The 26,977-nt window shown below is 37.3% G+C and overlaps 1 protein-coding gene across 2 annotated transcripts in view; it reads left to right on the forward strand.

Moving 5' to 3' along the window:
* Positions 1–2,542: 2,542 nt before the first annotated feature.
* reep3b (receptor accessory protein 3b) overlaps positions 2,543–26,977 on the forward strand; it is a 34,350-nt gene continuing 9,915 nt past the window's right edge. Inside the window, exons 1-2 of one of the 2 annotated variants that reach the window (XM_082151564.1) lie at positions 2,544–2,838; positions 18,549–18,621. In XM_082151564.1, the coding sequence (XP_082007690.1) occupies positions 2,807–2,838; positions 18,549–18,621 (105 nt within the window). In that variant the 5' untranslated portion in view covers positions 2,544–2,806. Of the gene's footprint in view, positions 2,839–18,548; positions 18,622–26,977 lie in introns of both variants that reach the window. The other variant, XM_082151565.1, reaches the window with a different exon arrangement.

Raw genomic sequence — 26,977 nt, forward strand, 5'->3', positions numbered from 1 at the left:
ACAGGACCGTATCACTGCGAACGTAAAACTGGTATCCCTCCGCCTGAACAACTCACAAGTCCATGTAAAACCGCAACAGGGAGATTTCTACGTCCGCCAGACAGATTCATTCTCAATGGAAGACAAGCTGCTTTTCTACTATACTCCAGTGTGCTGAAAATAGTGCTTAGTTGTTGTTGTTGTTTTTGGTATCCGCAGGAACGAAGAACATAAAAATAAACAATACAAATTAATCAATCAATAAATTCAATATTATAGAACTAATTGACCTCATAACCTTACAGTTTTTCTCAATCGCTTTTGCTCAATTCTCAAATTGCACTTTTTTTCTCAAAACAATGTTCAGATCTCTGAACAATTAGTTTATTGTTCATATCAGATTTGACTTTCTTATTAATTTAAGAAAATTGCATTAGATGTGGCACATGTGTGCAAAAGAATAAGTACAATTGTCAACAATTTGCAGAATTACTAAATGCACATTGTTGATCAAACTGATTAGTTGATTGAGTTAAACTGTCAAACTCTTCACAACTTCTACACACTCTTTCATCGTGCGAGCCATCAAATGCAAAATGCAAAATGATCCATTCAGTGATCAAAACCTGTCAGACATGATATATCCCATAAATATTTATGACACGGAATGATTGTAATGTTGTAATGTAAATTGACAAATGGCTTGCCGTTGTAATGAAATAGGAATCACAATCAATAAACCAATCAAGTATGGAAACCAAATAGGAACATTCAAGAAGAAGATAAATAAAAAATATTATTAAAAATAATAAAAAATATTATTTATATAATATAATTCTATACAGATATAATTTGGATATTAATTATATAAAAATACACAGCTTATGTTAATTTTCATTCTGTCATACAATCATACAGACGGTTCACACTTCAGACTTTTGCCAGTTTATAGGTGACCTGTGGGATGTTCGTAGATGAGCACAAGAGGAGTGCTGATAGAGGGAAGCATATCCACGGGACACAATCAGTCCGTGTCACCTTTAGGTCAGAGCAGAAGATGGAGACAGATATCTCATGGCAGATAGAATCACAAATCATAGAGCGCGGCTGAGATGGTTGTTGGTCCTGCAGACACTCTGCTCAAAGCAGGACGGCTAATCTCTGTCTGATTTAAAAGTTGAATGCAGTAGGGCACACTTACAATTAGAAGCTTCTTAAAAATCAATGATAGAAAGCAGCAGTGGAGAGAATACAAGAAAAATCACACAATAGTAATACATTTTTCATGTTTCTTCACACGCAGTGTGTATGTAACACATAATTACAAGATGTACTGTACTGTGATTGCATGGTTGAATTTATTGTATAACAAGGCTTCACTTTAATATAGACCCATTATTATGTCAACATGAAAGAAAGAATAGGCTATATGAAAGAAATAATTACCTTCTGCTAAGAGTAAAAAGTGTTATTATATTAACCCAGTGTGTGCTTACACAATAAGATGCTTAACACCTTAGATGTTTAATTAGGCTACATGAAGCCGCAAGATGTAGAATATCTTTCTTCTTATGGAACAATAAGATTACCAAGAGAGATCACAATTCACAGATGTCATCTGTTGGCGGATGTGTGTATATGCCTGATGTATATCAATCAGTTAGAAAGCATTACCACCGTTCTTCCTTTCATGGAGAGATTGCTATTATGTATTCGCAAGACATATATTGATAGATATAATACACACAACGTATATTAATCAATATGAAATAGGAAAATATAAAAGATGGAAATTACAGTTTCTAATATTGTGATTCAGGAACTATTTGCATAAAATGCATACATTTGATCTATATTATAGCTTCTAAATGTGTAAACGTTTTTTTTTTTGTTTACACGTTTAGCAGCTATACAGTAATATAGATTATATTTAACATTGATTCTTGTTCAAAAGATATAACATTGATTCTTGTTCAAATAGCAGGTAGTGTTCAAATCTGTCACTTTGAACTCTGCTCCCTTTTTAAGAATTAGTCTAAACTCAAATTAAAATCATAATTTTGGTATTCATGATTAGATAGATAGATAGATAGATAGATAGATAGATAGATAGATAGATAGATAGATAGATAGATAGATAGATAGATAGATAGATAGATAGATAGATAGATAGATAGATAGATAGAAGTCCCATTTCGTTTAGCACAGCAAGGTTTTTTTTTAATATAGAAAGAATAGAAATAGTATAGAAAGTGTTCATATTAATGGGTTAAGTAGGTTGACAACATTCCCCCAGTCTATGTTCGCACTAGAACGCCAACGAGATCAAAGAGTTTTTATTTTCAACACTTTTATATTTGATTGGTCCGTACCTCCTCCTGGTGTCTATAAACGAATCAGCATCGAATGCGTTGAGAGTTCGAGGTATGCGTTTCAGAAACGACGTCACTTAACAAACATTTTAACTAGCCAACCCACGCCCGAGTTTGATGTAAACAAGTCATATTAGCCAATCACGTAACAGGAAGATCAAGCCCTTAAATCAAATTATTTCTGACGTCAACGTGAAAGCGCACCTTGAACAGAAACGGCATCGGTGTTGGTCGAGAGCAAGAAGATGGGCACAACAAGAGTGTCATTAGTTTAACAAATTTTGACTTCATAGTTAGTTTAATACGAGATGTTTGTGCGTAATACTCAGTAATGAACGAGCCGAGGCTCTCAGGAGACAGTTAATGTTTGTCTTCGTTTGAAGTTGTACACTGAAGTTGAAGTAAGGTTAGCTTAGCTAGCATCTCTCCCTGCTCGGCTCCATCCTGAGGAAAATATGGTGTCCTGGATCATATCAAGATCTGTCGTGTGAGTATAATCCTCATTTTGTCCATACAAGTAGTTGATTTTTTATAGCTCGGGTGTTTAGCTCTTAATTTTACTGGCTAGCCTAGTAGCATCCATGATAGCGGATTGAAGATTGTAAAAGTAGATTTATCTTCTTCTCGAACGTTTATTTGGTTAAATTTAAGCGTTTTACGTTTTTTAAACCTGACTTTTTGGAAGGATCCATGTTATTTGGAAGAAAAAGAACCAGCAGCAGCAAGCCAGTGTTTGTATGCTATAAGTATCTAGTTTGCCACCACGACTGGACCGCTGTATAAGAGGCTATTGTGTCAGTAGTGAAATTACTCTTATAACAATGGACGTGTCAGTTCAGTGGATATTTTTATGTTGACGCGTATTACAAATATTCTTGCTGGTACTTTTGGGTTAAGGTGGAGCTGTCACAAACTTGTGACTCATCTCTCTGAACATTTTATCAGCCTTATGTTAACTTATGGTTGATGTCATTCGACAGGCCTGAACACATATATAGAAAAAAAGTGATTTTACTTTCCATTCAGGGAATCAAAAAGTATGTCTGCTTAACCTCATTTATTTTTTCAACATTAGATATCACATCATTTAAACTACAGATTTACAGTTTTCTAAATAAATCAGTTATTTAGTTCTTTGATATCATGCCTTTCACTATATGACATGAATTTGTTTAGTCCATAAAGGAAAACAGCAGTACTTGTTAGGTAACTTGTTTATGTAATGTTTGCATAATTATTTAGTTTTTTACATCTGTTAAAAATTGTGTAACATAGGCTATAGCATTTTAAACAGAAAAGTAAGACATACACTACAACAAAGTACAATATATTATTTTTCACCCATTTAGATTAAACCTGGTGTAGCTATAGCCTAATAGTCATCATTAATTCTTATTGGTCCAGTTTCACAGACACGACTTAGATTAAGCCAGGATTAGGATTTAGTTAAAATAGGACATTTAAGTAGCTTTTTTAAATATGCCTTGGAAAAAAAACATTACTGATGTATATCTAAAGACAAAACATAATATTTTAAGTGCATGTTGCTTTCAGTATAAACAATTAATTATAAAACAATAATAATTATTAGCGATAAAATATTCATATTTAGTTTATTGTTTTAATCTGTTTCTTTTTTTTAAAAATGTGTCGGAAGCTGACACCAAACAATTAATAATTACATTAAATAATAATAAACATTCAGTGTAAAGCACTTATTGAACACTCAAACATAAAAAATAATAAGTATTCTTTAAAAATATCAGTCGATCTCTACAACAAAAAGAGCACGTTTGCCTTTAGGGTTGGAAAGATTTGAATGATTGATGTGTCTGTCCTTGTTTGGTAGCTCATTTGCAAACAGCAGAAAGAGGATCATTTTGGTTTATTTTGTGGGCAAGACACATTTTGCAACGTGGTCCCCTTACAGCGTCCAAGAGTCACTAGCAAGCATTTAGGAGGAGATGTAGTCAGTCACAGAAACCAGCAAGTACCAATTACAGTCCACCTTGCTAGTTTAAGGTTATAATTCTGCGGTTTGGATTTTACAGCATATGCGATGTAGAAGTTCAAATATAGGACAATAACTGTAAGCTTCTGGCAAGATGATGAGAAATCAAGACCACGCTGTCTGTCTGAAATGATGCCGTGGGCTTTTGTGCTGCGTAGACACTTTCGTGGCTGTGTTGTGTTTTCCTGCTTTGCCTTTTTTCTATTTGAAAGTTAAAGCACTATGTGTACAGAATACACACCCAAAACTCTCACTGGTCTTTAAAATGCAGTAAGCAGTATGATATTATCAGGTAAATTCTAATGTTGAGGGGAACATTTTGAAATGTCTTAAACAGGTTTTTCCTCATTTTCTTTGGGCAGGTTCACTGGTGTTTATGCATCAACTTCAGAGCCGTTTTTCTGATTCCTATATTTAGTTGCAGTGGCTTTCTTTTTTTTTAGCTTCTACTTAATTTTTTTATTACAAGAGATTTTTAGGGATGCATCAACCATGATTTTTCATGGCCGATTCTGATTGCCGTTTTTATAAAGGCAAATTGGCCGATTCCGATACCTGTTGACGATTTATTTTTTACTTTAAAGGGGTGGTTGATTATGATTTCACTTTTCTAACTTTAGTTAGTGTGTAATGTTGCTGTTTGAGCATAAACATCTGCCAAGTTACAATGCTCAAAGTTCAAAGCAAAGGCAGATATTTGCTTTAAAGAAATTGTTTTTTAAGGACTACAACAAACGATTGGTAGGGACTACACGTCATTTCTCCCCGGGTTAGTGACATCCCTAACCCTAAAATTTACATAAACCCCGCCCCCGGGAACATGCAGTCCATGTTGAGAAGAGGAAGAGTTGTTGTAGTAGAGCACATTTGTGAGTCGCATCTGTCTTTTCACATGAAATACAGTACGTAACACAAATGCAATAGCATGTCACTCTGTAGGCATCTTACAACAGTTCCCACATGAGCGATTTTATAGATTATCATGACAGAATATTCTAATCAAAGACTTGAAGATAGTTAATTCTAGGGATGCACCGAAATGAAAATTCTTGGCCGAAACCGAAAAAGAGGAAACTAAGGCCGAAAACCGAAACACCGAAATAAATTATGCCAATTATTAGTACCATTGCATTTATGGCTACACTGTAAAAAATGTTACTGCTATTTACTTAAAAAAATTATGGTAACAATATTACACATACTATTTTTGAGTAGTTAAAGCTTGATTTCATTCATGAAATCCACCTGAATAAATCATGTAAAATGCCCTAATTTATTTAGTCTATGACATAATGAATTACAACTTTTTAGTGAAATGTGCTTTTTTATTTGAAGTATTTTTTATTCTCAAGTGAATGGATATGACCTGTTTATATTTAACTTTGAGATATTTTGTTTTATAAAAAGACTGTATGCTGCTAGGACAGTACAGAATCAAACTTGCTACTGCACTATAACTAGCTGAGTTATTGCTACATGTAACAATATGCTTCAGAATATTTAAAAAATGCAGTTATTCACAACCTAACCATAAGCCCTACTCTTCTGCACAATGGTAACGATCAAAACTTTAACATAATAGCAACTCTTTCAAATGTCAAACATACCTGAACATTAAACATTAACAGATGTTTCCCTTTACTCAAAAACACATGAAATAACACTTAATTTCAAGATTTACTCTCCATTTCCAGCCATGTGCAAAGCATGCTGGGAACAAACAATGGCGTCTCTAAATAAAACCCAAGCGGGAAGGAAGTCGACCGGAAGTTGAAGCCGGCCGCGTGCCACCATCTTGTAGCAGAACTTCACCTGCTGTTAGCATCCCATTGACTCCCATTCATTTTGGCGTCACTTTGACAGCGAATAACTTTACATCTGAGGCGTTTGAAGACTCCATTTGTCCATTATTTATTTCTAAAGAAACACGACAATGTATAAAATGCTCCATTACCTTGTATCTTACGTTATGGCCCCGTAAAAACAGTTTTTGTAAAAGTAGGCTAACGATTGCGTCATAACCACACGACTCTCTGTCGCACAGTAGAGAGATTACCGTATGGACTGGAGGAGAAGCTCGCGGTCAATCGGGGGGACGTGGAGGCAAAATGACAAATAATTAATCAGAATACCTAGCAAAAGTTTCTCCTGCTCCTAGCTCATGGACACCTCCTACTCACGATCTCCGTCTCTGCAAGATTCGGAAGGGAATGATTCAGATTTCTCATGCCACAGCTACTAGAAGACAGACGGGTTGCTCACGTCACATCTACGTCGTCAAGCTCTGTTTGAGTCTGCGCGTCAGGAACGGAAGTCCTAAAAAATCGCTGAAAATGGGCTTCACTTGCCTCAATTGAGTTCCAATGAGATGACTCTGTCCATTTCTTATACTGTCTATGATAAAACCGCATAAATGAGCTAATTCTCTTAAAATAACTAGGTAGCCCCTTTTCCTTAATTTTATGAGGTTTGTCAGTTCCTCAATTCAAGCCTTAAAATTGTGTATGTTTCCTTAAAAAAAAATAGGAAAATGCATCTCTTGGTTTTATTAGTGAAATGTTCTCAATATTTTCTAATAAACACGGAACCACAATTTTCTTAATGAAATATACATAATATTTTTAATGATCACCTCAATTTTTTTAATGAAAATTACAAGACTCATGATTCATTTTTTACAGTGTATGACTGTGTACTAACTTTACTATAATCAAGGCATTGCATAAATTAATATTAAAGTTTCAAAGAATAAATCAATTAAAATGTTATGCAAATATTTATTTAGCACATTGCAAAGTATAAAATTAAATGTTTAACTTGACCCCACTCATGTGTACATTAAATAATAATGTAAAAGCTATACTGGCCTGCAGAAAGGTTTAAAAATGAAATGTTCTCTCATAAAAACAAAGTGCATTTAGGTCAATACTGCCATAGCCCATAATAATATCTGCAGCTATATGCTCATGGACGTGAGTTGCAAAAACCATAAACAGCTAAGGTAAACACACACACCTCTGATAAATGACGGCTGCTCTGCACACACACGCAAGGTCTCTCGCTCCCTCTCTCTGCCGCGCGCGCTACGTATGCGCGCTCATGCTCGCGATTCCGGGAGATTTAAACTAATTTGCGGGCATCAGGGAGCCGCTATCAATACGCGGGAGACACCCGGAACTTCCGGAAGACTTGGGACGTCTGTGTTTTAAAAATAGCTGTCCGTGGGTCACTCTCAGATATATTGAAATACGTCCACACCGCAGATATGTTGCTTCAGACAAGCACGTGCAGGTCGCGGTATCTGCTGTTTGCGTCATCACAACATTTCGGCCGTATTGTTTCGGTTATAAAAGTCTTTCGGCCGAAAACCGAAAATGCACTTTTGGGCCATTTTCGGCCGAAATTTTTCGGTGGCCGAATATTCGGTGCATCCCTAGTTAATTCCACATCAGCAACATAAATTCATCAACTAACCATTCAGAAACGTCCTGTTGCATTCTACACGTTGTCTCTTCTTCTTGAGTCTCTCTATCATTGTCCGACTCCAGTTTAAACATAAAAGGCAGAACAGTTTCTGACATTTTAGTGCATGTCTGCGTGAGGTAATCGGAGCTGCTATAAGAACTCTTGAAGCTCCGCCCTATGTGCCGGGAGCAGCAGCTCATTTGCATTTAAAGGGACACACACGAACCGACGCATTTTTACTGACCCTCAGAAAGGGACAATTTTAACATGCTGTAAAAAATAATCTGTGGGGTATTTTGAGCTAAAACGTCACATGCACACTCTGGGGAAAACAGACTTATTTTACATATTGTAAAAAATAGGCATACCACCCCTTTAAGCTAATTTGTTTGTTTATATGCTCTATATCAGGCAAACTGGCCTTAAACAAAAAATTTGAAATTATGCTACATAAAACAACTGCACAAAACAAAAACAGCAGACGGACTGAATGAAAATGCTAATTCACTCTCTGACAGTAGGTGGCGCTTATGTAACAGCAGTGTTTCTTTGGGTACCGCTGCACTTATAAACACTACTTTAATATTCGGGGGTAAGAGGAAAAGAAAATGCCATCTAAACTTTTCTGAAGACAGTCACTTCCCTTCAGAGATATATTTCGAGCATCGCGAACAGTGAGCTTGCAGTGCCTGGTACAGTATTTGCTCTGCTGGTGCATGTGTTCTCTTTGCATGCTTCTTCTGCATGTCCCGTCTGTGGCCTGTTTTAACGTCCTGTTTAAAGACCTCAAAATATTTCACGCAGATGACATTTTAGGTAATGATTTTAATACAGTTTGTGTGCAAGTCCGGAACAGAGATCGGCTATAAAAAAACCAGCCCATTCTGAATGATAGTGGTTGACCGGTGCATCTCTGGTGATTTTACCAAGATTATATAAGGTTGCTCTGTTCACGATTTTTGGGGCCGATCACTGAAAGAAGTATCGTCTGATATCGATCACGATCACCTAAATAGATAATACTACATGATAAGAAGGCTTCAAATAGACGCACATGGGTTATTAAGCTATTCTTAACAATGTACTGTATGTTAAGTATTACAAATAAAATAGCCTTATGGCTATGCACCTTGTCAGGCTTTTTTAGGCAAAATACATTTAGTCCCAAGAGCTGAACCATATGTGCTTTTAGAAGACTCTCAGCATCTGGCTCAAAGTAATTCAAATCAGCAGCATCATCAGAGTGAGCATTGCCTTGCCGTTTCTTAGCAGGAAACTCAAAGTTGACCTAAACCTGAGTGTCAAGGCCCATCTGAAGATTTTATTTTTTCAGCTGCACACCCCGAGAACGATACCCTGCTTCATGAAAATACTTTCAAGACCACTCAGTGCAGGTCCCGTTTCCTCCAGGGGCCCACTGGAGGAAAACCAACTCCTTGTTGTGAAAACAATGAAAGACTGATGTGCAGCACATTTATTTGTGTTTCATAGGGGCCGTGCAAGTTTTTTTGTGGGAGGAGAGGCCACAGGCAGACAGTGAGGAGAATCAAAGCCTTCCAACAAAGTGATTGCTAAACCTACGAGTTGAGCAGATTTTATGGCTTTATTGCACACTCTCAGGGCTGGGCGGTCTGACAGTATATACCCTGCAACGATATAAACCTCTTAACCGGTAGAGTGAGATGTGTCCCAAACAAGTTAAGAAGGGGTAGAACCTGTTATTAGGGGGTGTTTGTTAGGCACAACACAAAGCAGAGCTTAGTTTAAGGTTGCCAAGCAGCAGCGTAGCGCATTCATAATGAATTAACTTTATATGCAGTGGCAGGTGTGGGTATATCTGCTATTTAACAGCTTTTGTATTTTTATAATATTAGTTAATGTTTGGAGTCTTTTATTTTTTATCTCAAGTGTTACAAAATGTGAGACACACTTACGTGCTATTAGTCTTATCATGTGGCTTGCAACCTGGATTCAAGTAAATGTTAAATATAATCAAATGAGTGGCCTTTATAAATAATTTAAGTATTGTTCAAAATTGTGCATTATTTATATAATACATGAAATATGTCTGACAAAACACACTGATCAGCTTTTTCCATACTGGTAAAGAGAGGTTGCCCTTTTATATTTTTCATCCTGCAGATTTAATTATTCATAGCTTTCAGACATGTTTCTATAGTCTTTTCTAAACTATATATACTATATATAATATATAATATATATTTATCTTTATATTTATGTTTGGGTTTCCATTTCCGGGACAAATGAGTCAGCAGTAACTTGCATGACTGATATCTAAAAAATTACAGAGCTGTTGGCAGTGATGGAGTACTCGAGTCCTGGACTCGGACTCGAGTCCGACTCGAGTCCCTATTCTCTGGACTCGAGACTCTATTCTCAGGACTCGTGACTTGACTTGGACTCGCGGACTGATGACTCGTTCTTGGACTCGGACTCGAGGATATAAAATCGGACTTGAGCATTCATCAAATGAATGACGTTGGATGAAGTTTCTGACTAAATAGGATTTAAAATTTGATATAAGATGTTACACTTTTCCTGTTTTGGGCTCCAAGACCGGACGGGATCTCTTTTTTTCCTGCATATATGAACGAGCAGAGAGAAAGCCCCAGCCGCGCGCGCGCTCTCACCGTCTTCAAACAACACGAGCGGTGCTCCCTCCTCACGCATATTAATCAAAATCAATTGACACGATAGTAAAAGGTCGGAAGACCGAAGTTTCACGTAGATCATTCAGAGATTTTTTTCTCCTGAATTACCGCGAGTTGTGAATTGTGCTGAAAAAAAACAAAAAACGTTTGCCTTATCTTCTCTGAAAAGCGTTCCGCACATTCAGCTGACATTAGCCACAATTTCAATAAACGAAAAGACCTATCTAGTGATGAAATGTTTTCTGTGTTGACACAAATCTTGTCCTGTCCTAAACTGCCGAGATAATCACACAAGGCGTGCCGTATAGGCTACACGTCCATTAATGACACGTCCGATTCGCGAACTAATGACTCCTTTGAACGATTCACTTTAATGAATGGTTAAAACAACTGACCATCTGTCCAACAACGAACTCACGAGACGTCTGAATCGGTGTATAACAAATCGGTAACACAATATGTTCCACTTATTAAACTCTAGTTAACTACATTAGTTAACATTTAGGCTACTATTAATAAACTGCACTTCTACAGCATTGTTAATGTTAATTTCAACATTTAGCCTACTAATAGCCTACATTATTGAAATCAAATTTTTTATTTATATTTATTTATATTGTATTTATTATTTATAATTGTCAACACAGTGGTGTCATTTTTGTTTAATGTAGACCCTCTTTTATAATTATATCAGCTCTTTAAAGGTGCCAGAGTAGAGAAATGTTGGCAGTCTTGAAATATAACACAGACTCAACCTTGATGACTCGACTCGGACTCGAACACTGGGGACTCGAGACTCGACTCGGACTCGAACTCAGGTAATGGTGACTCGACTCGGACTCGACTCGGTCTCTTCTTTGGTGACTCGGACTTGGACTCGGACTCGAACACGGGGACTCGAGACTTGACTCGGACTCGACAATTGGTGACTCGACTACAACACTGGCTGTTGGTTTGTTGGTGATAACACCAAACTACATATTTTGCTTGGTTGAGAGAGTAAGAGTAACAGTAGACTATTTTATCCAGTTAAAGAACAGTTAATTCATTTATTAAATTAAACCATAAATGTAAAGTATAATAATAACTCTTCAGAAGTTTCTGTCTTTGTTTACACGGCTGTCTAACTATGTCCTTACCAGGGTTATTACAATTTTGGGGGGGGGTTTTGTGTGTGTGTGTGTGTGTGTGATAACAATTTCACTAGTTTTAGTTTTGTTTTTATTATTATTATTTTTTTTTTTTTTTTTAAGAAATTACTACTTTTGTTTTTATTTTATTTTCTGTAATTCTTTCATTAGTTTCATCCCACATAATTTGCACTGCAAGTTGTTCCATCTGCCTGTGAAGACACGCAAACATTTCATCAACAAATGCTACAAGCAGACATTACACTGTAAAACAGCAGCTAGATGCCAGAAGTTTACAGTAAAAATACGGTAGCAACTATGGTTAAGGGTTGACTACCAGTACCACTCGGTACAAAAAAAAAAAGTTGAAGGTACCAGCATTTCTGTTTTTGCATGTTTGTTTGAGCGCTCTCTGAGTGTCAAAGGTTTCTATTTACAGCGTGTTTTTACAAGCGTTGAACATGGTAGCCAATCACAATCATATCTGTTGAGTGCGTGAACGCAATGGCATATCAGAGGTGCTAGTCAGTAAGTTAGTCTGAATCCGCTTAACACCACTGAAAACGTATGAGGTTTTGTTTTATTGGTCGACAATCCTTTATAACCAACAAATTGTAAACACGATGTAAATAAGAGATTTATTGTACAATTAAAACATATTTTTTTATTGGGAATTTCTGCGAGAGTGCAGAATTCAGTGAGCTTGTGCTTTAGATATTATGCTGCCATGTAGACTCCAAAAGTTTCTGGAATGATAAACGTATTTAAATGCGTGCTTATGATTGACAGTGATAACCAACAGACAAGACAAAACAAGACAATTTTTTTTATTCAACACTGCAAAATTTTACGACCGACTAACTAACGAGTGACGACTAAAAGTTTGGTACCATTACAACCTTAGTAGCAACATTCTAAGTTTTGCAAATTTAAATAAAAAATTACAGAAAACATATTTCATTTACTCAAATTTGCTTTTCATTTATTTCTGATTGGCTGTGATTGTGACGTCATACAGCCTTTTCTTTTTCAGTGTATAGAAAGACAAATGACTTGCTGCTGGAAACGTTCCGCTTGTTTAGAAGATAAAACCTGTGTCTGTTTATTTGAGTTTGGTTCCTGGTCCACAGACTAGAATTGAATTGTGGGAAAACCCTGTTATCCATTGTATACAGTCAGTCTAGCCTACTGCAGCTCCCTGTAAATTGCTGAGCAACGCTGTAGGTGAATTTCCTCATTTGGCGCTGATTAAAACAATCGTCCAATGAAAGAAAAATACTAGTTATTAGGCGCACAAAGCAACATGAATGCGAGTAACAGATCTGTAAATTACAGTGCTCCAGGGAGAGTGGAGGGGGGAAGGGTTGAGAGATGTGTGGAGCCGAACACCATTGTTACAGCCTTGGTGCCTCTGCTGTTTCTATGGCAACAGGAAAATAAACTGCTGCCAAGGTGGATCCTTGGATGAGGACCATGCAACAGGGAGAACTGTGTGAACGTGTGCTGTGCTGTGCTCATCCACTGCACAGTGTTATAATTCTTGTGGATTAAATGCTCACAAGCCCCATTGGGTGTTTGCTAAGACAAACAACACTATTATCTGTCTTACTTGGGATTAGGGATCTGAACAAACCCCTAATGCTAAATATTATAACTAAAGATTATTTTGATAATAGATTAATCTGTAGATTATTTCTTTGATTAATTGGATAGAAATGATTATGACAGGGAAGCTTTTCCTGTCATATGCTTTTGTTTAAAGCACTTAATATGACACGTTCTCATGTTTAGGACAGACTTGGGTTCAGAATCATTTCGCTCCGCGTCGTTGCCTGTTTTCCAGATGTGTTCATAGAAATGTGTTTTTCACTTCTATAAAGTGACACGACTGGCAGATGGTTTCCGTGCATAGTACATAGACAAGATTAATTGATTAATCTGATTTGTTGTCGATTAGTTATTGCAGCCCTATATTAAACCCATAGACTTCAAGTGAAAGAGTCATGTCTAGAGACGTGAGCCACATGATGTGACCACCCAGAACACCCTAGCACCATGAGACTGAGTTCTGCATGTGCAAGAATCACTACAGAAAATTATTTTCATTATGTTTTCTAATCTTGCTGTTTATTGACGTTCACTATAGAAATAAATGACGTTACTGTCACTATAGTCAAGTTTTCAGGCTGATATTGGAGTGGCCTGAATTTCTGTGTCAACACATTGTCTATAATTGGCAGCGAAAACAGCAGAAGCTGTCCCCAAATTTAGATGCACTGCTGAGTCAAGACAGTCTGCCTGTCTGCAAAGACAGTACTTCTAAATCAGTGGGAATGCTTCAACCCGAGTTCAGCAAAAAGCTACTTTGAAGGACTCTTTTAGCCCTTGGGGAAATGCCATTTTTCAAGGCACAGCTTTGGTATGAGAGTGAAACACTGGTTTCAGAGAGCAGCATTATCATCTGGGAAACATCGAGGCTGATTCCTGCCTGTGAAACCTCGGAAAAGTCTGCGTGGCATGTCAAAATGAATGCTAGTAGCAGCTTTCCTCTGTTATCACATGGAATTTGGGCCACAGGCAATCAGCTCCAGATCTGTGTGTCTCCCTGTTTTTGTATGGTTTATCCCCCTGAACTTGTGTTTGGCACCTCTGAGCGTGCACTAATTGCTCTGTGACAATGGGAGTCTTGCACAAGCAGGAGGTTAGTATGTGTTCTTCCGCAAGATCCCAAACAAATTTAGCCGAGCGGAACATAATAAATGGGGCTCGTGTGAGAGTGACAGGCCGCAGATGAAGGGCTGGCACTGGGCCCATCTGCTGGTTTATTGGCTTGTCTCAGGTCAGTCGCTCATAGCATGAAATGGAATATCTTAGTGATTCACTGAAATGAACATATCAGTGTGACCTCTTTTCCATCTCCAACCCAAGTTTACATTAAATCCAATTAAACTGGATAATTTCTCATTTAAATTATTGGTCACAGTTTTTGTATACAAATCTGTTAAACTATTAAGCTTATATCTGGACTAGTGTTGTCACGGTACCAAAATGTCAGTATTCGGTACCAATACCTGTGAAAATACACAGGTATTGGCTCTCTGTACCAATTTTGGTACCAAAGCTTAATTTAGATTAAATGTACATATATTAAAGTGTATATCACGGTTACAAAGATGGAAACAGTAGTATTAAAAACACTTTACAATAAGATTCTATTTGTTAGATAACATTAGATAAAATGACCATAATGACAATAAACAATAGTTATATACTGTAGCAATTATTCTCCTTCGGGTTAATTTAAAAATGTACTAATACATTTTTAAAATCAAAAATTGTATCTGTTAACATTATTTAATGCACAATGAATGAAGTGAACAAACATGCACAATCAATTCACAAACATTAATGTTGTAAAAATATATTGTTCACTCAATGTGTTGATGTTAGATAACATGTTAAGTAATGTTAATGAATGGTATTTTATTGTAGTGTTACAGGAGATAAAACGTGTTTTATTTGACTTGACTGTACTTTTATTTAATCCCAAACTGCGTTCATATTTAGTTTTAAAAGGGCCTTTTAAACCTACTAAGAGTTATCCAGCCAAGAATAAGCCTAGAACTGCTTTTCTGTCTGACGGACTGATATTAATGACATAAATAGGGATGCACCGATACTAATACCAGTATTTGGGTGTCGGTCCAATACTGTGCTCGTAAAACTACCCCAGTACAACCACACCCGATACCACTTTAGGGGGCCGTTCACATATCACGTTTTTTGCGCGTGCAAATTCGTTATTTCAAATGTAGGCTATGCGTGATGAAAACATCTCAACATCTCATCTCAACAGGTCATGTGACAAAAACCAACCGATTGGCCTTTCCGTAACAACATCGAAAGCTTGGCCGAACAGCTGATCATAGCTGTACAGGGCGGCTTTTTATTTCTCACCTCCATAAATGTATCTAGTAGTAAAGCTAATGCAAGGGCTAGAAATAAATTAATTCTTTGCTGATACTTCCTCGTCATCATGGAGAGCGCAGTTCGCACCGCTTTCTCCTTTCCACAAGCTGTCGTTGCTGCCGGTCGCCATGTCTCAGTGTTTTTATGAAGAGGACGCAACTGTGCACCTTTCGGACAGCGCATCAAGAACCGGATTAACCTGGTACTTTGGTACCACCTGTACTTAAGAAAAGCTGGTACCGTAACGGTTAAATTTTTTTTGTACTGACTTGGTATCGAAGTACCGGGTCTTTTGACTACACTTATCTGGACTACACTACTGCCTGGTTTCACAGACTTAAGCCTAAACCTAAGTCATCTTAAACCTAGTCCCAGACTAAAATGCATGTTTGAGCTGTTTTAACTGAAAGCAACTTGCACTGTCATATCTCAAAATATTTCAGTGGCTTTGTTTTGTATGCTCACCAGTAATGTTTTTTTATTAGGCATGTTTATAAAAGCTACTTAAATGTCCTAATTTAACTAAGGGGGCATAATACTGGCTTAATCTAAGCCCTGTCTCTGAAACCCGGCCTGCTTGACTTTAAAATCTGAACAGATTTTATAACAGTTGGTATCATAAACTTGACAACTTTTATAATGGTTAAAGAGAAAAACTGGGCATGATATAATAAATTACTGGGGATCTCACACTAAGACCAGGTTTACATCTGGTATTAAGATCAGATCATAAGTGGACTTACTGGACTACGCTAAATATAGGCTAGTTGGAAACAGGATCTAAAACGTTTTGAGCTTCTCTATTGCGGTTAAGCTCACGTGAAGTTGCTGTGCATGCATTTGTAAGTGTTGACTGAGACTCATAGAGCGCATGAGAAGTGAACTGAGTGCTTTTTGCTGCCTAATTGGGCTTGAATGGTTAAATAGACACACCTATGTGTCAAAGTGACCATGTATTTGCAAGTAAACAGTCATTTATGTCTCAAGTGAACGTTAACATTTGAGAGAGAAAACAAACGAGTATATTGGATTCGTGCAGTCGGTCTTGACAGCATCCAAATGTACCTGCTGTCATTATTAAAGGGGACATATCATGAAAATCAGACTTTTTCCATGTTTAAGTGCTATATTTGGGTCCCCTGTGCATCTACCAACCCTGAAAAGTGACAACCCAGTAGCTTTGTTTTGGTAAGCCTTTCACTGCAAGCATGTCAAAAATTAAGCTGATTTTGCTCCCCTTCTGACGTAGGAATGGGATATTATTATAATATTACCGCCCCTTAATCTGCACGTTTCCACCCACGGTGCCGCCATTTGGTTTACAACAGTGTAACCAGTTCTAACGCAATGGCAAAAGTTGGAGCAAAGCATGCAAACTGTTCTGTCGTTGCTGCACAGGCGAGCACAGAACACTAGTAGACCAAAAATGTCACAGCTGTCTTATAAAGACGTCAGGGAACTGTCAACTTGTGTAAAATTTTAAAATGACAGTACATGAAAGTCGATGAGATTTATCAATGTAACTGCACAACGACTACATCCATGTATCCACTAACCATTCAGAAACGTCCAGGTGCGTCTAAAAGTTGCAACCTCTTCCTGAGTCTCCATAAGGCTGCACTCCTCTACTGGTTATTTCTGAGATTTGACTGAAATTCGCGTTTGTTATTGACAGAGAGTATCCGAAGCTCGTGTAAAGGATCGGCCGCCTTCTGAACAATGGCGGGGAGCAGCAGCTCATTTGCATTTAAAGGGACACACCCAAAAAGGGGCAACTTTGACAAGCTATAATAAATGATCTGGGGGGTATTTTGAGCTGAAATTTCAGACACATTCTGGGGACACCATAGATTTATAAAACATCTTGTTAAAAGGGGCATAATATGTCACCTTTAATGCTAATCAAACAACAAAAAGAGAGAGAAGATCTCTCATTGCTCTTGACTGAATCACTTTTGTAACTTTAATAAGAATAAATGTATATTTAATTTACTCATTAAAGACTGCATTGTTTTTTTTTAAACATTTGACGACTAGTTTATAAATGTAGAATTTCTAGTTTAAGTTTTTCAGGTAGGTCCATTTCATTTATGTCTTTGTTCTATTGTAGGTTATTTATTTTTTTTGTGCTTTTTTTTTTTATCACTGTTGACTTTATTGACTTGATTTTTTTAGGCTAGTATTAGTTTTTTGAATAATATTGAAAATTGTGATAATTATGAAATTTCAATGGTTTCAAGTTTTAATATCGTAAAAACCTTATTTAAAGCAAAAATAACTATATTGTGATATATATTGTTATCGTGAAATCAAATTATACAAGATTTTGGTCGTCTCGCCCACCCCTAGATGCAATCAAAAGAAATAGTCTGTGCCCGTCATACACTACACGATTTTCTGTGAAATCCGTCAACTCAAAACTGCAGACTGGCTCTGACTTACGGCAACTAGCACCAGTAAATCTGTGCAAAAGTCATGTAATGTATTCCAGCCTTTGTTAATACATCAAGGATGACTTTTTGTAGAAGAATTGTGCCTAGTGAATTTTTGGAAAATAACATTTAGATGAATTTCTGTTCTTAATATTATGTAGTAATTGTTTCCTTTTTCAACCAAAAAGAGCTAGTTTTTTGCCATTCAAAAGCACACACAGCCTTTGCTCTCTATGGACGGCAGTTTACATGGATTTAATCTCTTAGGACATGTTTTAAATTAGGTGTCTCCTGCATTTTTGTCCCCTCTGTTGCCCTTATTTTTTTCTTTTGGAAAAGAAAGAAAAGGAAATCTTTGTTTACCTTGTAAACAATCAGACCGAGGAAGTGAGTGGCTTTTAATAGAGCTATACATAGAAACAGGATTTATCCGAACCCGTTAGTCCTGCTTTTGAAGAATATCTGGAGTGTTACAGTTGTTTTCCTTTATTTATTTTACCCTCTGTTTCTTTACACAGGCTGGTTTTTGGAAACCTGTACCCAGCGTACTATTCCTACAAAGCAGTGAAAACCAAAAATGTCAAAGAATACGTAAGTATAAACACACTGTCCATTCATGTAGCCTACATTTCTTGTTGTCTTTTTATTTAGCAGGCATTTGAGTTTTCAAACCAGTCCTCTCTGAAATAACCTGAGGTTAAGTGACCAGCTCAAGAGCTCAGTGATGATGGACTTTTGTGTTACTAGTCCAGATCTTTAACTACAAAGCCATACCACACCTTTAAATGGGACATGAAAAGAGAAGCACTTTAATGTTTCTGTGCATGATCAAGCATGTTGGGAGGGAGAGTGTGTTGGCTTGTATGTCCGGATCAGGTGACACGTTCTCTCTGCACTTACTTCTTGAAGGACCCGCCCTGTGAGAGCTCTTCCTACATCCTCAGGAGAGAGATCAATGCAATGAAATGCTAATTCAGGTCTGGCCAGAATCAGTCATTTATAGTCAACAATAGCTCTAAGCAACATTGTGGTGAACCTGCAAACCAGGATATAATTAAGACAAATATGTTGAATGTGGTTTTGCCTCATTGAGGAAAAACTGTCATGATCTTTTGTTAGTGCCCTTTGTTCTTGTGAAATGATTAAAGGTATGGTTCACTCAAATCAAATTGTGTATTTTTAAGTTTTACTCACCTTCCATGGTGAATAAAGATTTTTTTTAAATGTTCTCCTTTTGTGTTTCATGGTTTGAATCGACATAAGAGTGAGTAAATGTACAGAAGTTTTATTTTTTGGTCAACTATCCCTTTAAACATTTATTTTTCTTTGCTCGTATACAATTGTCTGCTTCAGATGGCTAATTTTAGATTTCCTTAGTAGTTGTACTGGTAGTATTTCAGTATTCTACTTGCTGAAACAGGGTGTTTGTATCGGTGCTGCGTTGAGTTACTTCAGCTGTGAAAAGCATTCTGCTCCTCACTTGTATGAGCTACACCAATGCTACCTCTCCTGAACAGGATTGTTTTTATGTCAATCATCTCAATATTTCAGAAAGTCCAAAAGTTTCAGAAAATATGTCAGGAACCTTTATGGAGTTGCCAAACCAGGTCTCACTCTCCTGTATTATTTTCCATCTTCTCCTGTTTACTTGCAGAATGCACACTTCATTAAAACCAAATCCCAGTTGAAGCAGTTTAAAATAAAATAAAAACGTTTCTTGTTTTAACAAATATTTGCATAAACTGTAACAGCCTGCAGCCAACAATGGTGCATCAAGTCATGGGTATCAACAATAATGATTTTCTGAGCATTAACATTTCCTTAGAAAATGGTTCCTAATGAAAGGCTTCATCTGGTGGAATCAACAAAATTCTATGCAAAACATTTCAGATTTGTATTCACTCTGTCAAGACACTGGGAACAGAGCGAGGAAAGTGTGCTTAAAGGAATGTTCTATGTTCAATGCAGATTAAGCCCTTTCGACAGGCATGTGGAGCACACTGTAAAAATCTGTGACATTTTTGTTAAAAATGATTGATATTCTTTACCATACAAAATACGGTAGCAGTTTAAAAATGTATATTTGATTAACTGATAATGTTAATATGCCAAAGTAGTAAAATCCGTTTTATACTTTTATAATATTCTGAAACCCACCATAAAAATAATGAATCAAAATTCATCACAAGTATAGCTTTTGACTGAAATACAGTGTAAAAGAGCATGGAGCATGGTAACACACAACACTTAAATAATGCAATAAACGTGTAACAACATAAGATGTAACAAACTGACACAAGACAAAATAAGAAGAAACTTTTATTTTATTTATTTCAATGAAAAACCATAAAATGCGAACTGTCACAATGTAAATAATAAGATTGTATTCTTTTCCCTTCCAAAAATTTGTTTTACATTTCTTTACTGTTAGAATTGTGACCATTTTTTTTACCGTGTAGCACAGAATATCATGTTGATGCATATATTTTTATATAAAAAAATTCAAAAATAGTGGTTACAGTAACAACTACAGTAGAAGTAAACCGTGCCTTTGTTCTGGAGCATTTCAAAGCAGAAATATGCTGCTTGAATGTTTAAATATCAATAAACGATTCTGTCAAACTTGTCGCATGTTATTGTACAAATATTTAATATATACTAGTGGTGCACGATATATCGGCCGCCGATATAATATCGTCCGATATGGTCATTTTTTTACACATCGGTATCGTTCCGATGTCAAAATATGGCCGATGTGAACAGGCCGATATTTGACGTGTGAAGTTGAAGATGAAGTTGACGATGCTGACTCGCGCATCTTAGCAGTAGTGAACGCGCCTGAGAGAAATACACATTTCATACAGATGACATAAGCAGAGAACAGTCTGTTTTCTTTCGTTTTGAATTGTTCTGTTTAAAAATAGACATTTCAAGCTTTCTATATATGTCTCCGGTCTGTGAGGCAGGTAGGTTTCGGTTAATTTATGAGACGCGCTCCAGGTTCACGTGCCGTCGCCTCCGTGTCCTGATTAAATATTTTCTACTATATTTAGTTGTAAATTGCAATTGCAATGGCAATTGGTTGATGAAACATTGATCAAAATTAAGATACAATTAATACAAAACGAAATTAAATTTAAATACAGGCTTTGTGCTTTCTGTTTGAGGTCTCTGTGAAAGTTTTATATCAGTCTTCTAATGGCGCTTTCAGAGCGCTCACGTCCATAACGGAGAACTGTCCCATCCGTAACATTGTTAACGCAGTCCAGTGCGACTTATGTTTTTTTCCTCTTCATGACACATTTTTGACTGATCGTTTTTTTGACTCGTAGATATTTGAATATATTGCTTGATATTTGATACCCGTTCGAATTAGATTTTTCTCAAAAGTGACAGCACGTGTGATTTGTGGATTACTGATAAGCGCGAGTCTGGAGTAACAGGCGTTTATTTATTCATTCTCAGTGTTGAGAAACGTAGCCTTCATGTGTTACGTTATTGTATTAATAATAACTAAAGTAGCCTACCTAATTATGTTACATATTTATTTTGTATGAAAACTAGCGCGTTCGTTACTTATGGATTAAAAAGTAGGCTACCGTTGTATCAGTGCTGCGCGAGCTCTCTCTCTCACAAACACGGACGCGCGCACACACAGAGAGAGAAGATAATTGTAAAATGAAAAATTGACGGGCTAAGTTTAAATTTTGTTCTTGCTTGTTTTTTTCTGTCAAAATGTCAGAAAGCATTTTGTATTATCCATCCGTGTTTTTAAAATTCGTTAAATGACGGACGTTTTACTGTTAACACAGCCCATATGTCGGATTCGTCTTAAAGCCTACTTGTTATTATTTTTAGAATAAGTGATTCGTTATGCTATTATTGGACTCCTGTCTATTCATTGTCAACTGTTTTCTATAAATATGTTTGTATTGGCTAACATTTCGCAAAGACAGCACGTCACAAATAGAAGCCCTTTTCCCTGTGGTTAATTTTTAGTATCATATTTGGATATTGGAATAATAAATTAAGTAGCCTATCTTAATTGTACATTGTTAATTGTTCCTGTTCCTGTTTTTTTTTTTTACTGTTTTCTAAGGGTTTATTAATTTTAGACAAGTTGACCAGCACACATTATATGCAATGCAATATAATGCATGTGTGTCGTATATGTGACATATTTTGCACACAGGTAAAGGTGCCCAATATCAGTAATTTCTAAAGTAAAAAAAAAAAAAGTTTTGGAAAATAGCTCTTTATTTGATAATCATTCAAATTTGTTTTCTATACAGAGATATCGACATCGGTAAATATCGGTATCGGCCATAACAACAATATTAATATCGGTTATCGGTATCGGCCACAATTTTCACATCGGTGCATCACTAATATATACTAGCTTGAATCACTCTTAAGCCAGCCATTAGGCCAACCTTACTGTCAAGCCCATAATATATTTGATCTGGAGATAGATGCATTACACAGTATAAGGACACGTTTATGTAAACAGCAGTAGCAGTATCACTCAACTCAGGACAAGGGACACCGGCAGCCCAAGATCACGGATGTTTATATGCTTTGCTAGAATGTTTAATGTTCCTGAATGTTCGAGTGGAAAGTCAATTTCGGTAAACTTAGACTTTTAATAGCAAACCTTTGGAAAAAAGAAGAAAGCTCAATCGACCACAAAAGCAGCTTTTTTGAAAACATGTCATAACCGTTGCTGCGTTTGCCTTTGAGTGCAGACGGTAATAGAGAAACCTCTTTCAAATAATTTTCAAAATAGAACTGGACAAATGATGCTTTGTGCTGCAGGCCTTTTTATAGGACCGGTCGACTGGAGTCGCTGGTTTATGTTGGACTTAAAATAAAGTTTAAAGGCAGCTTTACAAAGCCTGTGTTTACCAGCGTAGACTAGATGCTCTTAGAAACCACACTGCGGTTTTTCCACTCGGAGAAAATCTGTACAATGCCTACAACTCCTGTTTGTTAGATAAACAGAGTGGGTCAGCTCGTATGCCTAACTGCTCAGTTTAAATGTTTGAACAAAGAAACTCCATGGTGCACGCGCGGAGCAGGAAAGGAATACGTCCATTCACAATCAGGACTCTTCAAAGGCTTTTATTTCCATTGGAAATCGAGTCTACACAACTCCTTATCCACATGCAGTGCGGAACGGGAAAGGCATGCTTGTCTTGGGCGCCAGCCCATTCTTGAATCGCCTTTTACCCAGTTTTACAACGAGATAGAAGCTGTTGAAATTCTGCTTACATCTCGTATACTTCTCTAATTGAAGCCAGGTAATTGCCGACTTGTAATAAATAGGATTGTCTGGAGGATTATGGGAGGAAGGCTTCTAGATCTGATTAGATTTCATGTATCGATGCGGTCAGCAACCAAAGCGCTCCGGCTACTAGAAAAGATCACTGCTGGTGGATTTCGATTGACAGTTTGTCACGGAGCGGCAGCTTTCCAGCGGCTGATGCAACGCATTGATCTCTCTCAGACCGCTGAAGGTTCATTGGGAGGACACCAATTAAATCTGACGCCTCCTGTCAGGCTGGTAATGCTGCCTCTGCATGGATTCATTTGACTTTGTTCAGTGAGGCTGAAAATATCACCTAATACCTTCGAGAGCTGCAGCTCAAGGCTGGGGATCACATGACTGTCTGCACGGGCGTTTGAAATTGAAATGCTAAGAAGCTGGCTGAAAGCGCGCTGTGGTTGAGAGCAGAGGAGAGGTAGAGCATACCAAACAGGTCTTGCTGCAGAGAGACACGCACAGAGAGCTGGGATGGAAATTAATGTCACGGCCATAATGATTTTTTGTTACACTCGACTGTTTCCGTCTCCTCCTAGGAAAAGAGGTGCGCATGGATTTGTGTTAGCAAGCCACTCTGTGTGGAAAGATTATGCGTTCACGCTATTGAATAGAATAAAAAATGCATGAATTTTATATTTTCTTTAGCATGGTATCAGGTGTTTTATGTTTGGGTGACTGTGATGCATCTTGGCATTAGGTGATCAATGCTGCATTAAAGCAACACTATGTAACTTTTCAACCTTCATAATATATTTCCAAGATCCTTGTGATGGTACATCGACTTACAATAGGTTGAATGACACGTCTGCCATAGCCTGACAGGGTCTGTATCGCTTTTACTGGCACTATGTAACTTCAGGGTTCGGGTAGTAACCAGAGCACAAAAAGAACTACAAAATTCGATTGCTTTACGGCATACGTCACTTCCCCCACCACTTCGTCAAATTTGGACGTGAGAGGCCAACCAGCGTTTGTTTTCGGCTTTCGTGCGTATGTTTTTGTCATGGGGGTTGTTTACACCTGGCCACTTAATGCGTTTTCTCAAATCCGATCGTGAAAAGTCCAGGTTTAAATGCCCTCCGAAACGCATTTGAGACGGATTTGAATCCGACCGCTCAAACCACTCCAGGAGGAGATCTGAGACGCATTCCAGACGAAACTGGACAAGTGTAAATGCATATGGTTGTTGAAACCACATATGTAAATTGTACTCCTCCCAAGAATGCTTAAAAAAAAAACGTGTGAGAGCATATGTTATATCCAGATATGACGACGCGCTGGAACACGCATCACCGCAGATGAGTAACTGCATCAAGCCAACGTGCAAACTATTGCAAATCAAAGTGAAAGTAAGTCGCAGACGCTTAACACACAATCTACATCATTAAAAGTAAAGAAACGAAATGATCTTACCAGGGCTGTTACTGCTCTCTCTTATTGCGGTCTTTGATTTTGAAATTTTAGCTGATGATCTATAAAATGCAGCTCATGTCTGTTGCTTTCGGTGACGTGCAGTCCATTAAATCTGTATATAGCGCGAGAATTGAAGATCGAATTTAAATCCGTTTCGCAAAAATACATTTATGTGACCAGGTGTAAATGGAATCGTTTTGATAAATCAGATAGCTATGCCTCACGAATTAGTTTGCCAGATGAACTCAGGTGTTGTGAGGTGTATTTATCACGTAGTCCTGAGGGATATCAGACAACGCCGTTTGATGTTGATTCCTGCGATTATCATGAGAACAGCTTTCAATATCTCACATAATTATCAGGACATAAATAAGCCTAACGTAGAGGTTGTAAATAGTGTAAACGAGCACAATTTGCAAACTATTATGATAAATTGCAATAATCATGTCTAATGACATCATAACGGCCAATGTTATGAAATAATGCGACGTACATTTAACTTAATTGATGTTATCTGGCATTTTGTAATGTTTACATTCCAATAAAAACAACACAAATTAAATTATACAGTAGGCCTAGACTATAGACTATTTACTTGTGATTTAGCTGCAATCATGTAAAAACGTTATAATATATTTACGACAGTGCAAGTATTCCACAGCGACTCTAGGGGTCGCTGTTTGACAAAAACACAATTTCTACTTAGTGTGGCTTTAAGAGTAGTCTCGCATAACCAGACCTTCAGACTGACAGCAGAAGGTCTGGACACCATAGCAGCTTTCATTGGCCAAGGACCGCCCAGAGGTCATCTGACTGACATGTAAAGCGACCAATCACAGTTTGTTTTGTTCTGCGTCATGTTTAGGGGCGTGGAAATGTAACGTCGATATCCCTACAATAACAGATTGGTGTGCAAAACTCTTGGATGTATTTAAGAGCTGCAAACTTTACACCTACTTCAGATACTTTTGAAAATCCAGCGTTTAGTTGATCCTGCCCAAGCGCTCATTGTCAAAGTTGTAAACACAACGGCATTCTTCTTCCGTGAGGGGGTTTGGCGTCACGGCATCTTTGTTTCCTGGCGGACCGTTAAAGAACGTGACGCACATGTCTCCCCGACATACTGTAGACTTCAACCAATCAAATGACAACTTTGAAAATCCTGAAGTGTTTCCAGTTAAGTGTGGCATATGCATCAGACATATGGCAGGGGAGTGCCTGCCCACTTTCTTAGCAACCTTGATTCCAGAAAAAGTCATCCAGATTTAAAAGTCTTAATTGAAAGTGTTATAGCCATGAACTAAACCAGCCATATACAAAGTGAATCATTACAACATATAATTTGAAGCAAAAAATTTGTGTTGATGGTAAACTGTATTTGACCATTTGTCATATACAGTAATATTTCAGCATAGCCATGTTAGTTGCATGTCTCTTATTGTGGGATAATGTACAGGTTTATTTTGAAAAAAATACCACTTTTCGTCAGGTTTATTTTGCGACAGTGGAGGTCACTCTTTTTTTTCTTTTTCTTTTTTAAGCTGCAGTCTGTAACTTTTTTTGGGTTAAAATTATCCAAAATACATTTTTGAACAAGTACATAACCAGCCAGTGTTCAAAACTATCTGCTTGTCTTAGCTCGATTCAAAACGGTAAGCTTGTAATAATGTTTTTAATTCCAGTGGTACTGGTGGATTTCCACGGGAAATTCGAGCATGCGTTATTACGTCACATCTGTACACATAAAGAAGAGTCTCGACTAGTGGCTATGTTGCGTGTGAGGATGTTGGAGGTGGAGATTTATAGCCTTTTCTCACAGCACTTGATATAATTAAACTTATCAATTTGATGGCGGATTAAGAAAGGTTCAAATGACAATCACCAGTGACAACTGGAGATACACCCGTTGTAAAATGCAAAAGACTTCGGAGTGGCTACAGGAAAAAAAGAGCCGGGCCCATGCGAAAACAAGGGCATTAAATGTAGTCACGCAGTGCTGATGTTGTTAAAGGACAAGTTCGGTATTTTACACTTAAAGCCCTGTTTACAGATCGTATCTGATGAAATAGAACGGTTAAGATTAAAATTTGGACACATGCTGCTGTCCCGAGAATTTTAGGTTTATTTCGCTTCACCCCCCCCCACCCCCACAATGGTTGTCTATGTGCACTAGAAGATTCCGTCCTAAAAACACATTAAACTTTCGTTTAC

Source organism: Leuciscus leuciscus (assembly GCF_965113295.1).
Source record: "Leuciscus leuciscus genome assembly, chromosome: 21".
NCBI lineage: Eukaryota > Metazoa > Chordata > Actinopteri > Cypriniformes > Leuciscidae > Leuciscus > Leuciscus leuciscus.